Source organism: Lactuca saligna, chromosome 5 (assembly GCF_052625555.1).
Source record: "Lactuca saligna cultivar CGN05327 chromosome 5, ASM5262555v1, whole genome shotgun sequence".
Lineage (NCBI taxonomy): Eukaryota > Viridiplantae > Streptophyta > Magnoliopsida > Asterales > Asteraceae > Lactuca > Lactuca saligna.
The window spans coordinates 128,052,336-128,067,916 of NC_136421.1; the positions used below are offsets into that span (position 1 = coordinate 128,052,336).

At 41.1% G+C, this 15,581-nt stretch overlaps 1 protein-coding gene across 1 annotated transcript in view; it reads right to left on the reverse strand.

Moving 5' to 3' along the window:
* LOC145045704 (uncharacterized) overlaps positions 1-14,420 on the reverse strand; it is a 95,816-nt gene extending 81,396 nt beyond the window's left edge. The window contains exons 1-5 of the mRNA XM_078994021.1: positions 14,249-14,420; positions 14,083-14,149; positions 13,847-13,977; positions 13,685-13,769; positions 13,565-13,602 (exon numbers count right to left, since the gene is read on the reverse strand). Coding sequence (XP_078850147.1) covers positions 13,565-13,602; positions 13,685-13,769; positions 13,847-13,977; positions 14,083-14,149; positions 14,249-14,420 — 493 coding nt within the window. The remainder of the gene's footprint in view (positions 1-13,564; positions 13,603-13,684; positions 13,770-13,846; positions 13,978-14,082; positions 14,150-14,248) is intronic.
* Between the last annotated feature and the right edge of the window lie 1,161 nt (positions 14,421-15,581).

The window sequence follows — 15,581 nt, forward strand, 5'->3', positions numbered from 1 at the left end:
TTCAGAACAGCATGAAAACCCAACTTAACTCGTCGAGTTGTCTCATCAACTCGATGAGTTACCCATGTCCATACTCATCGGGGAAAACCCCAGCTGACTCGTCGTGTTAACTCATTGATTTAGAGAGTCCATTTAGTTTGCATTCTCATTTAGATGTTTTAAGGTAGATCCATCACTCCAAACTCTAGATCTAGTCTCCTAAGGCTCGAATGTCACTTAAAGCTTTGATCTTTACGTTCATGCTTGTCATATTTGCTCCATAATGCCAATACAAGCTCCAACAAGGGTTTGGTACTCATAGACTTGCCTCTAACTCCATAAAGCTTAGGTCTTTGGGCTCCCAAGACCTCCTACAATCAAAATCTAAGGTTTCAACCTCAAGATCTACTCAAGGGACTCAATAACATAAGAAGGATGGGGAAAAACCCTAGAACTTTTCAAACTAAGATCTCACAAGAAAAATGATTAAGATAACATCTTTTTACCTCAAACAGAAGCTTGGCACTGAGAACCTCTAGATCCAAACGTCCCTCCTTGCTCCAAGCCTTGATGCTTTACTCTTTTTCTCTCTAAGTGCACCAAAATGATCAAGATAGCTTCTCCTTCTCACAAAATAAGCTAAAACTCAATTAGGGTTATTCACATGGATCAATGGAGATGAGGGAGGTGGAAATGAGGGCTTAAGGACCTTTAAATAGAACACAAACCCGGGGATTTATGGTTTCCTCAAACAGTGCCAACTTGGCGAGTCAGCTCCCTGACTCGTCGAGTTGGTCATTAAACCCACACGACCAATCCAACTCTACTCGACGAGTCGGGCACACAACTCATCGAACCACTCATTAAATCCCAAAAATAAATATATAAGTGTAATACCTGAGAGTCGGGATGTTACAGTTCTCCCCCACTAGAATCAAACTTCCCCCTCGAAGTCATGCTCTAGAAAAAACTCTGGATACTGATCGTGCATCTCGGACTCTGGCTCCCACGTTCACTCGGATCCCTTCTGATGTTGCCACTGAACCTGGACTAGGGGCACCTCTTTATTCCTCAGAACCTTCACTTTCCGATCCAAGAACATTGTCGGCCTTTCAATATAATTCAGGCTCGCATCCACGTAAATGTCCTCTAATGGTACCACCATCGTCTCATCGGCCACACACTTCCTCAGATGAGACATGTGGAAGGTGTTATGAATCTGACTCAACTCTGTAGGTAGCTCCAACTAGTAAGCTACCCTACCCACTCTGGCGATCAATCTGAAAGAACCAATGTATCGGGGCCCCAAATTGCATCATTTCCTGAATCGGATCATCCCTTTCCATGGGGATACCTTCATAAGGACAAAATCTCCAACCTGTAACTCTAGCTCAGATCGTTGCGGATCTGCGTAACTCTTCTGGTGACTTGGGGATGTCAGTAATCTCTGTCTGAGCTACTGAATCTACTCGGTTATCTTCAGCACTATCTCAGTGCCACCCATTACTCGCTGCCCCACCTTTCCCTAACAGATGGGAGTCTGACACCTCCTCCTATATCAGAGCTCAAAGAGAGGCATGCCAATACTGGAATGTTGGCTGTTGTTGGAAGTAAACTTAGCCAATGGAAAATAGGTGTCCCAACTTCCTTCGAAGTCCATAACACATGCACGTAGCATGTCCTCGAGCATCTGAATCATCCGCTCCCTCTTCCCGTCTGTCTGCAGGTGGTATGCGGTACTAAAATGCAATCGAGTTCCTAACTCCTCATGAAATTTCATCCAGAACCTGGAGGTAAAGTGTACATCTTGATCTGACACTATCGAGGTCGACAATACATGCCATGCTACCACCTCTCTTACATAAATCTCGGTCAGTTTCTCTGTAGAAGAGCTCTCACTGATGGAGTGGAAGTGAGAACTCTTCGTCAACCGGTCTACAATCACCCATATTGCGTCAACCCCATGCACGGTCCTTGGTAGCTTGGTGATAAAATCCATCGAAATCTGCTCCCACTTCCACTGGGGAATCTCTAGAGGCTGTAATGGGCCATGTGGACACCAGTGCTCCGCCTTAACCCGACGATAGGTCAAGCACCTCTCAACTACCCATGCCATGTCCCTCTTCATACAGGGCCACCAGTAATCTCTCTTCAGGTCCAAATACATCTTAGTGGCACCCAGGTGGATCGAGAATCTCGATCTATGTGCCTCCTCCATCAATATACGATGAGCTCCACCTGTATAGGGCACCCAAATCTTGCCTCGAAAAGTCATAAGCCCACGACTGTCCATATCAAACTTGGAAAACTTCCCAATCACCCGCTCCTTTATGCGGTTCTCCGGTCTCACAGCCTCTACCTGGGTCTCTCGAATAGTATCTAAGATCTACGGCTCAGGGTGTCGGCTACTACATTAGCCTTGCCTAGATGATATAAGATTTCACAGTCATAGTCCTTCACTACATCCAACCACTTCCTCTACCTCGTATTCAGGTTGGGCTAATCCATAAGGTACTTCAGGCTCTTGTGGTCCGTATATATGATATACCATACTCAATATAGGTAGTGGCGCAAGACCTTGAGAGCGAGCACTACTGGCTCTAGCTCTAGGTCGTGGGTGGGATACCTCATCTCATGAGGCTTCAACTTTCTCGATACATATGGTATCACATTCCCCCTCTGCATTAACACCGCACCCATCTCGGATATAGATGCAACAAAATAAACCTAAAATTCCTCCACTCCCTCGGGAAGGGCTAACACTGGGGCTTCACTGAATCTCTGGTGAAGGGTCTCAAATGAGTCTTGCTGCTCGGGCCCCCAAGTAAAAATAACACCCTTCCGGGTCAATCTGGTGAGAGGGATGAAAATCTTGTTGAAATCTGTGATAAATCTCTGATAGTAGACGACCAAACCCAGAAAAATCCTGATCTCGTACAGGGATCTCAGCACCTCCTACCTCATAACTACCTCAGTCTTGGCCGGGTCGACCAATATACCATTCTAATTAATGAGATGTCCTAGGAACTCATCCTCTCATAACCAAAAATCACACTTGGAGAATTTGGCATAAAGCCTCTCCGTCCTCAGTACTCCAAGAATCTTTTTAAGATGGTCCTCATGTTTGTCTCTGGATCTCAAATACACCAAAATATTATCGATGAACAAGATCACAGATCGATCCAACATAGGCTTGCACACCCGATTCATGAGGTCCATGAACGTTGCGGGTGCGTTAGTGAGTCTGAAATGTATCACCACGAAATTGTAGTGCCCATAACGAGTCCTAAAGGCCGTCTTCTGGATATCCTCCTCGCTGACTCTCATCTAATGATATCCATATCTCAAATCAATCTTGGAAAACCAAGACGCCCCCTGGAACTGATCGGATAAATTGTCAATCCTTGATACTTGATAATGGTTCTTGACCGTCAGCTTGTTCAACTCCTGGTAATCAATATGCATCCGGTGTGAACCATCCTTTTTCTTGACAAAAAAGATTTGGTGCTCCCCACGGTGAGCTACTCGATCTGATAAAACCCTTCCCCAGTAGCTCTTGGAGCTATGAGGATAACTCTTGCATCTCTGGTGGCACAAGGCTATAAGGTGCCTTGGCAATAGGCATCGGTCAAGGAATCAAATCAATCCAGAACTCCACCCACCTCTCGGGAGGCACACCTGAAAAATCCTTGGGAAAAACATCCGGATACTCTACACTATCAGAATATCAGTGATAGAAGTCGGCCTCTCAGTAGCAACCCGCATATCCATCACGTATGCCAAAAGCCCATATAAACCTATTGTAGACTCTGTCTCGCTCTAGCAGCAGAGCAGAAAGCGGATCTAGATCGGGTACCCTCAACATACACCATAAGCACTCCCCCACTAGGGTCTCGTATGGTCGCCGTATGATGCTCGCAATCGTTCACAGCTCCAAACCGACTCAACCAGTCCATGCCCACTATGACACAAACATCACCCATCGCGATTGGTATTAGGTCTATCGGGAACTCAACACCAAAAATCTCGAGTACACACCCACGGATCATATAAGTAGCAAAAACCCCATGCTTGTTCTCTATAGAAACCCTCAAAGGTCGACTCAATGCCTCACGTCGGATACTGATGTGACGACTAAAACTAAAGACATGAAGGATCGACTCACACTCGAGTCAAATAAAACCAAAACAGGGACATAAATCAGAAGGAAAGTACCTATCCACAACACACTATAAGCGCAACATATCTCAAAATAACATAAATAAGGAAATACGTACCAATCACGAGGTCAGGTGCTATGCGGACCTCTTCCGTTGTCAATTGAAAGGCTCTCCCATGAACCCTCGATGTATCAATCTTCAATACTTGACTCTCAGTAGCATGTAAAGAAACAGGTGCAGATCCCTGTACCGATCCCTAAAGGAGCTGGGGGCACTCAGCCTTCCGATGACCAGTCTAGTTATAGTGAAAACAAACTGCAAACCCCTTGGGGCAATCCTTCGCAATGTGCCCCTCTTTGCCACATTTGTAGAAAATCCACGCTCGGCACGATCCCTTGTGACTCTTGCCGCACTTTCCACAAGTCTGGCCCTTCTTACCCCCAGACCTCGTATCAGTGGGCTTAGCCCGCATCATCGTTATCTGTGACTACACTGGTCTCCGTTCCGTACCCCGAGACTCCTCCTCTTCCGTGGTATGTAAATCTAGCTCAATCTCCCTCTGCCTGGAATTGGTCTGAAGATCAGCCAATGTCCGGTATGATGAGTTCGCCATGAACTCTCGTATATCCTACCTTAGTATGCTCAGATATCGGCTCACATGTGCCTGCTCAGTGGACACGTGCTTAGGGTACAACAACGTCCTCTCGTGGAGCATCCTCATAATCTCAGTCACTGACTCTGTGTATTTCTTGAGAGACAGAAACTCATGTGCCAAACGTTCCCTCTCCACCAGGGTAACATACTCGTCTCGAAACAACTGCGTGAACCTCTCCCAAATTACTACATCATGGTCTACAGGAGTAAAATTGGTTGTCTCAAACTTCCACCAGTCTGTCTCCCCCAAGCAAAGCTGGTTCAGTGCAAACCGAACTCTCAAATGATCAAGGCATGAGCACATGTAAAAGCATGCCTCAATATTAGAGATCCATCTCAGGGTAGCAATCGGATCCTGTGTCCCATCGAACTATGGTGACTTTGTGTTGCTGAACTCTCGGAATAACAATGAGTCACCTCCTTGTGGCCTAGTAATGGTGACAGCTGCGGTGGCTGCAGCAACAACTGCCTCAGTAACAGCAGCATATCGCTGGTGAAATGTCTCAATCAGTGTGGTCTTAATAGACCCAAACATCTCTTAAATTTCCTCTCGGATGGTGGCGGCCACCTCCTCATGAATCATCTTGCAAATCTCATCATCACTAGTCCCACTGCTCCCGGGGTTGAGGCGTCTACCCACCATGATGTCTTTGAAACACAACAAAAAAATCATCAAAGACTTGTTCGAGCATACTCACACTCGACAACCCGTCCCTACTTATTCCATAGCATCCTAAGGATTCTTACTTGGGTTGCATACAGGTCTGATGCGTTCAGTAGTACGGGCCCAATACTACCTTCCACACCAACCTATAGTCACCCCAAGTTCTCCTCCTAGGATCCCAATTCACAAGTACTCTAAATCTCACGACTAATAGACTACCCTCTCAATAGACCTTTTAGATGCTCATCTAGGTATCTCTCCTAGATTATCCCTCAACTTAGAACTTTCTCTCTAAGTGATTCTTACTAGATACCATTAATCAACGTATATTCTAATATCAGATAACAACATCTCCTAGGCTAAGGCATCTCAAATCAGGCAACTCTATCCCTAAATATGAAATAGCTAGCCTATCCTCTAGCATGCATCCCTAGCATCACATAAATATCTCATAACACAATTAAGTAAGGGTATTTTGGGAAATCACCGTTTCGGGCCCTGGCTGATTATACACACTGCTCAAACTAGTTTTTCTCTTTCAACTCTTTCTCATTTTAGAAAAATCTTTTCTTTTGAATTTTTTTCTCAAATCCTCAGTTTGAGTCCAGAAACACACGGAGATGTACCCGAATCCCTCAAACCAAGGCTCCGATACCAACGTGTAACACCGTAAATTTTCAAACAAAATTTTCATTTAAAATCACATTAATCTCATTAGCAAAATCACAAAAATTCTTAGTTTATATCAAGTTATCAAAAAACATGTTCAAAGTTGTTATAACACATCCAGGATCCTCCAAATACAAATCTCCAACTTGTGTATGTACAATCAAGCCGGTGCCTTCCCGTGACCTTGAAAGGTACCTGAAACACATAACACATAACACGGTAAGCATGAAGCTTAGTGAGTTCCCCAAAATACCACAAATATCTCATTAGCCTCTCATGGCTATGCTCAAATAAGACCCTCCGATCAATGTGTCTCAGCAGGACCCTCCAGTCCCACAACTCAGGTGGACCCTCCGGTCCTATCTCAGTAAGCTAATAAACAACATAAATCAAAAAGACATAATGCAGGATATCACAATACTCAATATAAACACATAAGACCCTCTGGTCACACAAATATTACCACTCTAGGTAAGTATAGTGATAAGACTCAGCTCGTAAGCAAGCAAGTAAATAATCTCGTACATGAATATCGAACTAGCCTTCGCCTAACACATAAGATAATTATTTCTAATTAACATTTAAATCACGACTCTAAAAAAACTAAGTTATTCTCTCTCTCAAACTCTTGGAATGGGTAAAAGACTATTTTACCCATCTATGGTCCCCATAATCCCTACCTTGACCAAACCCTAAAATCAAATGAAGTTAAAACTCGAGTTAACTGTCCATGTTGATCTGACTCATCGAGTGCAGCTATGTGACTCGTCGAGTCCCCATCGTTCCATCAGAACATCGTGAAAACCCAAATTAACTCTTTGAGTTGTCTCATCAACTCACCGAGTGGACAACTCACCGAGTTACCCATGTCCAGACTCATCGGGGAAAACCCTAGCTGACTTGTCGTGTCAACTCATTGATTCAGAGAGTCCATTTAGTATGCATTCTCATTAAGACGTTTTAAGGCAGATCCACCTCTCCAAAATCTAGATCTTGTCTCCTAAGGGTCGAATGTCACGTAAAGCTTCGATCTTTACGTTCATGTGTGACATATTTGCTCCATAATGCTAATACAAGCTCCAACAAGGGTTTAGTACTCATAGGTTTGCCACTAAATCCATAAAGCTTGGGTCTTTGGGCTCCCAAGAGCTCCTACATTTCAGATATTAGGTTTCAAACTCAAGATCTACTCAACATACTCAATAAGACAAAAAGGATGGGGAAAAGCCCTAGAACTCCCCGAACTAAGATCTCACAAGAAAAATGATCAAGATTACATCTTTTTACCTCAAAAAGAAGCGATCCACTGAGAACCTCTAGATGCAAACATCCCTCCTTACTCCAAGCCTTGATGCTTTCCTTTTCTTCTCTCTAAGTGCACTAAAATGCTCAAGATAGCCTCTCCTTCTCACACAACAAGCTAAAACTCGATTAGGGGTTTTTACAAGGCTCAAGGGAGATGAGGGAGGCGGATATGAGGGATTAAGGCCCTTTAAATAGGACACAAACCCAAGGATTTAGGGTTTCCTCACACAACGCCAAGTCGGCGAGTCGGGTCCTTGACTCGTCGAGATGTCATTAAACCCACGTGACCAATCCAACTCTACTCGATGAGTCGGGCACACAACTCATCGAGTCACTGATTAAATCCAAAAAATAAATATATAAATATAATACCTGAGAGTCAGGATGTTACATAATCCATAAACTAAGTCACACAAGTCGACATGTTCTACTGCCTCGGCTAGGGGTGTGATAATCAAGAATTATGTGTGAGGACAGTCTGATCTTTATGATGCCCTATTCCCAATTGAATTATACTTCTTGCATGTTTCTTGCTTTGTGTTTTGTAGGAATAATATTGATACAATTTAACTTTTAAATGAATATGTTAGGTTTCATGTTGCAAAGGTTAAACAATCTTAGAGTGATTGATTTGGCCCTATTATTTTGCTCTTGTTTGAGGTCAACTGTTGTGAGGTTAAGGTTTTAGTTAGAGGATTATTTAAGTTATGTTGCATGTAATTGTATCCATGAAGTAGTTAGGTGACATTAGTAGGAGTCTTTCAATAGTTGATAGCAGGGTGAGGTGATAGATCCTAGGAGAGCCTAGGAAGTGTGGAAGTGTGATCAGTATGTTGTTAGCAGATATTAGGAATATCAGTATGAGAAGGTAACATAGAGGATTTAGGATTATTCTTGAGGAAAGTATGGATATGTTTGGAAGGTAGTATTAGGCATGTACTACTGAAAGTATAGGACCCGTACTCGAATCAGGGAAAGTTACGTGGATTCTAAGAGGCCTGAGGAATGAGGATTCTTTCGGTATGTTTAGGTCATTGTATGGTTTCCTTTTAGTATGGTGTTTAGAACTTCTGGAGGAGGTTCTTGTTCTGGTTCAGGCTCTGGTGTTTAGCCGATTGATGAAAGGATTCGCAAGTTGGTTTCATCTAAGATCACTCGCGGTATTATGGATATGAAACCTATGATGTTTGGTACCATCAAGGAGGGGATAATGGAGCTGTTGGATGAGCGGATTGGGGATTTTCAAGCAAAGGTTGTGGCCGGTCAGATTCGGTCTCTCTCTCTCTCTCTCTCTCTCTCTCTATTTGAGAGTTTAAGGCTTACAAAGCCCAAGAGTTCTTCGGTGAAAAGGACCTTATTGCTAGTATGTGGTGAAATTATGTTATGGATAATGCTTAACATAGAATTTTCTACCATGTGGTATCAAATTTAGGATTTGTATCTTTCCGTCTGAGGGATAGATCTTGCGACTGGTGGGATGATATTGGTTATTCTCTTAGAGCTAAGGCTGTAACAACCATGTCTTGGGCATATTTTGTGTTGAGATTCAAGGAAGAGTTTTCACTGGCTAATAAGGTGAAATATTTTCCATGGGAGTTTTTGGGACCTTCTCTAGACAATAGAGACCTTGGTGGATATCACTGACAAGTTCAGGGAGAGGGCTTTATTAGTTTTGCAGTTCGTTGCGGATGAGGAGATGAACAATACGAGGTTTCATGATATGTTGCAGGATGGTATTTGTGAGTTTGTGAGCCCGTCAAGATGCAAGACTTTGGATGATATGATTGTTGGAGCCCGGGAGCAGGAAATTGAGCTACAACTTCAATCGAAGCGCTGGTCGGAGCAGATTCAGACCATAGTGGGCCATGAAAAAATGCCTAAGATTGAGGATCTAGAATAGAGAGGCCATCATGGTTAAGGCCATTATGCCAAGTGCGGGAGGACTCATGAGGGGAGCTATCGTGAGAAATGGACGGGTTGCTTAAGTTATGGCGAGACTGGTCATTTTAGCAGGGATTATCCTCGAGGTCGAGTCAGATTTGTTTTCACTATAGTCAGGTGGGACACAAGAAGGCTTACTATCTGAGGTTGGTGAGTGGAGAAATGATGGTACCTACTCTAACTACACTAAGGATCACATATATATCAGTGAGTGTAGAGTGGAGGCTCCAATGGTGAGGAGCCAAGCATTTCAGTTGCAGGCCAAAGAGACCTGAGTTCCATCTGATGTTGTTACAGTTGAGTTTCCAATTAAGGATCATAGTTTCTTTATTTTGTGTGATTATTACCATTCGAGATAATATCATATACCATTTTTCATAACGAGATCCATGCTTAGAGGGTAGTTAGATGAGCTAGTTTTAGGCTTCCATGTGGGAGATGTTGACTAATGGTAGGGGAAGCCTTAAGTGGAGGAAGAGTATTCTTCTTGAAGAATCGATATTCAGATTGATTTTATGGTTTCCATGCATTGAGTCTGAGGAAGTTACAGTGCGAGCATAATGGATTTGAATTTAGGGTTCTTAGGGATTATTCTTAGTTCCAAAGCAATGAAGGATTGGTCAGATCACGGGTCTAATGATAGTCGTTATCGGATTCATACCTTGAGAGCATGGTTGATGTATGCTTGCTTAGGTTTCGCCCAGTAGCAAGTGAGTTGTCCTTTTGGTTATCTATCTATTTTGATATTTGGTTTATTCATTCTTTTTCATCAATAGAAGTTGTACAAGGATTTGGAATTGTATCTAGGGAAGGTGCTTGGGATTCGAAAAAGTTTTGCCAAGAGCAGTAAAGTATTTAACCTGGTTCTGGGACGGGTGTACCCTGGATTGTTTGGTCTTGGAATCTTATTTCTTGTAAGCTTACGATGATAGTGGTGGAATAGTTTGGTTGTGAGATGGTTTGGAAATCCAATGTTTATGAGGTTGGTAGAGTGCATCTAAATCCAAATGCAGGAGAATCGTTTAGATTAAGGGGAATATTTCGTAGTGAGAATCAATGTAAAATTTCATATTATAGGGCAGGTGAAGAGCCAATTCTAGTTTTTTCATGATTTGGAGTTTATGCCTGGAATAATGTTCATTGTTCGGTTGTATTCAGGGAGAAAAATGTTGAAGGTTCAAGTTATGTTGTCCAAGGATGTGAAGCATCGTACTAGCACATTATAGGTCCGTGACTAGGTTTAAGTTGAGGGTTTCCACCTGTTCTTGTCTGACGAAGGCTTTGGGGTTCGAAGCACGACCCGAACACCTGATTTTTATTAAGCAGGTTAGGGTTTCAACTGATGTTGATTTTTGGCTCGGTATTGTGGACAATCGGCAAGACTATAGGCTGGGCCCATGGCTATTATGGAAGTATGTAAAGAATGTGGGTTATTTGTAATATCCACTAGGATGAGTTTGGCCATTACAAGAGAGGGTTTTGAGACTGTGAGGGGATCATAACCTTTGTTCGGGTTGAGTCAAGCCTTTTATTATTATTTTGTGACTCTGTTTTTAGGTAGGAGGATTGTTAGAGTTGTATCGGTGGTTAGACTTGTTTAACTCCTGATTAGGAGTAAGGCCCATTTGTTTATGCTAATTTGGGTGAGACCCATAGGCGAGGCCCATTTGGTTATGGTAGCTTGGGTGAGACCCGGGGGTGAGGCATAATTGGTTATGTTATCTTGGGTGAGCGAACCATTCAAACGCTTGAGGTCAAGCACAGGGCATGTGATTTTGGCTATAAATTCCCAGGATACTGGTTTAGGTAGGGGGCACGTTATATGTGTATCGGTGGTTAGATTTGTATAACTTCTGATTGAGAGCGAGGACCGTTTGGTTATGCTAATTTAGGCGAGACCCATTGGTAAGGCTCGTTTGCTCATGGTAGCTTGGGTGAGATTTGTAGGTGAGGTCTGATTGGTTATGTTATCTTCGGTGAGTGTACCATTCATATAATTGAGGTCATGCTCAGGCATGTGGCTTTTGTTGTAAATTTACATGCCAATAATGGAAGGGTTGCGAGATCACATTGATCTGTAATCTTAACATTCTAGTGGAATAAATGGTGTCACATTGTATTTTGAATTAGTAAGTCTATGACTCATGATGCTGGAACTCGACTGTGTGTGGCATAGGTGGGGTGTGAGAAGAAGTGTGGAGTAGGGATGCTCAACGATCAATAGGTTGGATCTGTATTATAGATAGGCTAGGGTAGCCTTTATCAATTAGACTCTTGCATAGAGTCTCGTTGTGTGACTATGTGTGAGATTCTCAGTCTTGGTGAGCGATTAAGGACTTTCAATCCTAATTTATAAAAAGTCAGCATGGAATCAGGAGGTTTTGGATAGATTGAATATTTAAATTTTTGCTTATCAGGATGTGGGTTATGTATTGGTTTGGCACCAATGGTTGATAATCACGTTGGGAGTCACCTTATGTTCGGATGCAACGTTTTGACAGTGATGAATGGTCAGGGATTCTGTTTTTCCAAGTTATCAGCAAGATAATTCAGGGTCGAAGCTATTCATTATGCTTAGTTTGTGAAGTGGAGTCTATATGGATGTGGTATGGAATAGTTATGTCCGACAGGAAGTTAATCATGGTTTAGGGTTTTCCATTTTTGGGCAGGACAGTTGGGTTTTGCTTTTGATAACTGAGGTCAAAATGTTAAGGTTCGTTCTTCATTAGGGTATGTAATTTCTACTGATATTGGTCTTCGATATCAGTTTTGGTAGGCGGTCATCGGTGTGAGATGACTTCTCAGTCTTAATTGGAATTCAAGAAGTTCTATCTAGTTCGACTGGTGCGGTAGAGGAAGTAGTAAGGAATGATTTCAAGGTTGAAATCTAATTTAAGTGGGGGAGAGTTGTAAAAACCTATTTCAGGATATTCCATCATTCAGGATTGATGGACCATAATTTGATAATGTAAAGGCTTTGAACTTTGAGGAAGAGAAGTTTGGACCTTATTAGAGGTTGATAATATTGGTTATGAGATATAAGCCCTTGGTTTGTGTGATAGAACCGAAGAGTACAATGCGAAAAGTTTTATGTTGGGCTTCTTTCATGGATTATGGTTTTAGTTCGACACGTGTTAATCCAAAAGTAACTAGATATAATTGTGGGGCTCTTCAATACCTTTTTGTGCATTTAAAAAATGTCGAAAACGGAGTTGAAACGAAGAAGTTATGGTTTTTGGAAGTTAAATTGGGAGGTTGGGATTTTGTCCTATGCAGGGCTTAGGAGAGCTCCGCATGGCATAGATGCTGAAATCAGATCATGAATTTAATGATTTATGCATTGCATAGATTTTGGTAAGTAGGGCGTAGTCGCTGCCGATCAAAACACTAACCCTAAGGTTTTGAGCATTATTTAAGGGATCTAACTTCTTCGGAACCTTCCCATAACCAGTCTCCATCACCTCATATCATTCCTTTGAAACCCTAGCCACCAATTGTGAGTTTAGGAAGCACTAGTGTGATTTTTGTGTGCATTCTTGAAGAAGGATTGCATTAGAGAAGAAAGTGTGAGCTCCAAAATTTGTAGATCCAGACTTTGCACTTCATCACCTATGTCCATATGGTATAAAGCTTGCATCTTCTAGTTCCTTTTGTTATATCTACTTAGCACATGGGTTTTTATGCTTTTTATCCCTTAACCTTGGTCTTGGTAAGTATGGGTTACTCCAGACCATTTGAATGCCCGCTTCTGGAAATTTTTTGGTTTTAGATTCATAAAAATGAGAGTTTGAGTATTCTTATCCATCCATGCATGAGTTGTTAAGCAAAAGGAGTCATCTTTGACTTAGAGTTTGGTTGTGTGTTCATCTTGGCCATGCAAAGGGACAAAGTTAGAGACTTTATACATTAAGACATTCATTTAGATCGGATCTAGAAGTTTGAGAGTTTGGCTTGTTGTATTAAGAGCTTATTAGAAGTTTATGGGATTAGGGGCTCTATACAGGGTGAAACCTCTATACTCAGTGTGTAGCTTTATGATAGGCACAGATCAATTATGCATGGCGTAAGTCAAATATGTTGAGTATTGACTTTTTGACCATTTTGACTTTTGGTCAACCTTGTTGGGACTTAATATGGGGAGTGAAAAATGGTCTTTTGCCCAACGTAGGTTTAATTATGATATGGGATGTACGGCTAGAAGACTCAACATTCGTATCCAAAGCATTAAGACTACATAAACAAAAAAGTGAGGTTATTCAACAAAAGTAATGATTTAGTAAGATAAATGTGTTAAATATGGTAAATAACATACTTTGATTTGAACTCCAAAATCTGAGGCATATCATCATTTATATGCAATCTAGACCCAAACAAACAATTACCAACTTGAGGCTGACCTGCAAGAAAAAGTAAAATAATATTGTCAGTAATTACTTTGAAGTTGAAATGATAATTTGCTGTAAAAAACACTTACCACCCCAAATTTTGAGTTTGGCCAAACATAGCAGGATAATAACAGGAGCAGTGTCATTATTATGTTGTGAAATGTAAGTAGTCAGCTTCATTGCAAAACTGCCCCACAAAGCGACTGCAATTCTCGTAGCACTAAATATGCATGGTGGTTATTAATGAAAGATAAATATAAACGGGGGAATGTGTAATAATAATACGAATGTGTACCTTAAATCCTAAGCAACCAGATTCATTAACCTTTTCTCTCTTCCATACTCAACAATGACTCGCATGGGATCAGTTGACACAACTTCACCTAGAAAATCTATGTGAAAAAATTTAATAAATTAGTAATAATAATCCAAATGTGTACTACATTAATAATTGAAGTATAGAAATAAGTTAAACGAACAACATAACATACCAAATGCAACACAAGTGTCAAAGTTCCTGACTAGCAAATCTGGGAAAGAGATAAAATGATAAGGATCTATTGTATCAACAAAATCATTGGATACACGAACTTTTGTGGTTTTGTAGAAATTGATTTTATGTTTATGAGGGACAAGCATGTATTTGCTTTCATTGCTATCCATAGCGAAGTTACTGATCTCCCGGACAGCTCCTTCATCGAATAGGGATTCAAATACAGGAATACGATTTTTTTTATTGTTGCTTGAATTCTACTTCCCTGTAGGTGACAATGAAAGATAAAAAGTGTAAAAAAAATATTAAAAAAAATGAACAATAAGAGATTTCATTACATAGACTAAAGTTTATTTTTAAAAATAATACAGTTGATTATTAAAATTGTATGAATAGAATAATGGGTTTTGAGCATTCTAACACTTCCTAAGTGTACATGCAACCCTAATAACCTTGAATCTATGTTTTCTCTATATACATGCAAATTTCTTTTTCAAGGTTATTTCCTAACTAGCATGGCATGGGGATTACATAAAACATAAAACTAGTAGAAATACATACCTTGTTGTTGCTTGGATTCCTTCAAGACTTTGTGATCCTAACACCCCAAATGTTGTGCCTCAAATGCTTCACACAACACCACAACACTTGGAATAACTTGAGAGAATACTTGTAGCACTCAAAATTGGTTATGCCCTCTCTAGTCACCTCCTTAGGTCCGATTTTACTAGCCAAAGGGTTCCTTTTATAGTGGTGTCACAATTAGGGTTTCATTAAGAAGACCCATAATTATCATGACTCTTCATTTCTCATGACCCATGGGTTTGTAACTCCCATGGACTATCCATGGAGCTCCAAATGGTTACATCCATCACCCATAAACCATGGATCATTAATCCACCATAAAAGAATTGATGATTGTCATAATCAACCCTTAAATATTTAATTAGTCTCACTTTGATCACCAAATTAATACTAGATTAATACTTGATCAAATACTAATTAAATAATACTATTATTAATATATTAGAACTTATAATATATTAATAATCATAAGTGCCTTATTCTCTCATTTAGTCTATCCAAGTATTGCAATGCCATGCAACCCAAATGGACCATGCTGGGTCGGGTCAAGTTCAACAGTCTCCCACTTGGATAAGTCTAATAACTATATTTGCAAATATGACTTCAAAATCCGACCAACAATCGTAGCTCTTTCAAAGTCTCTCGGAACTGAGATGATGATGATACGCCATTTAAGATAAGTGATCATATAATCCTCTTCTCTCATGATATCAGCCGGACAAACACATGGAACATGGTCTTACTTA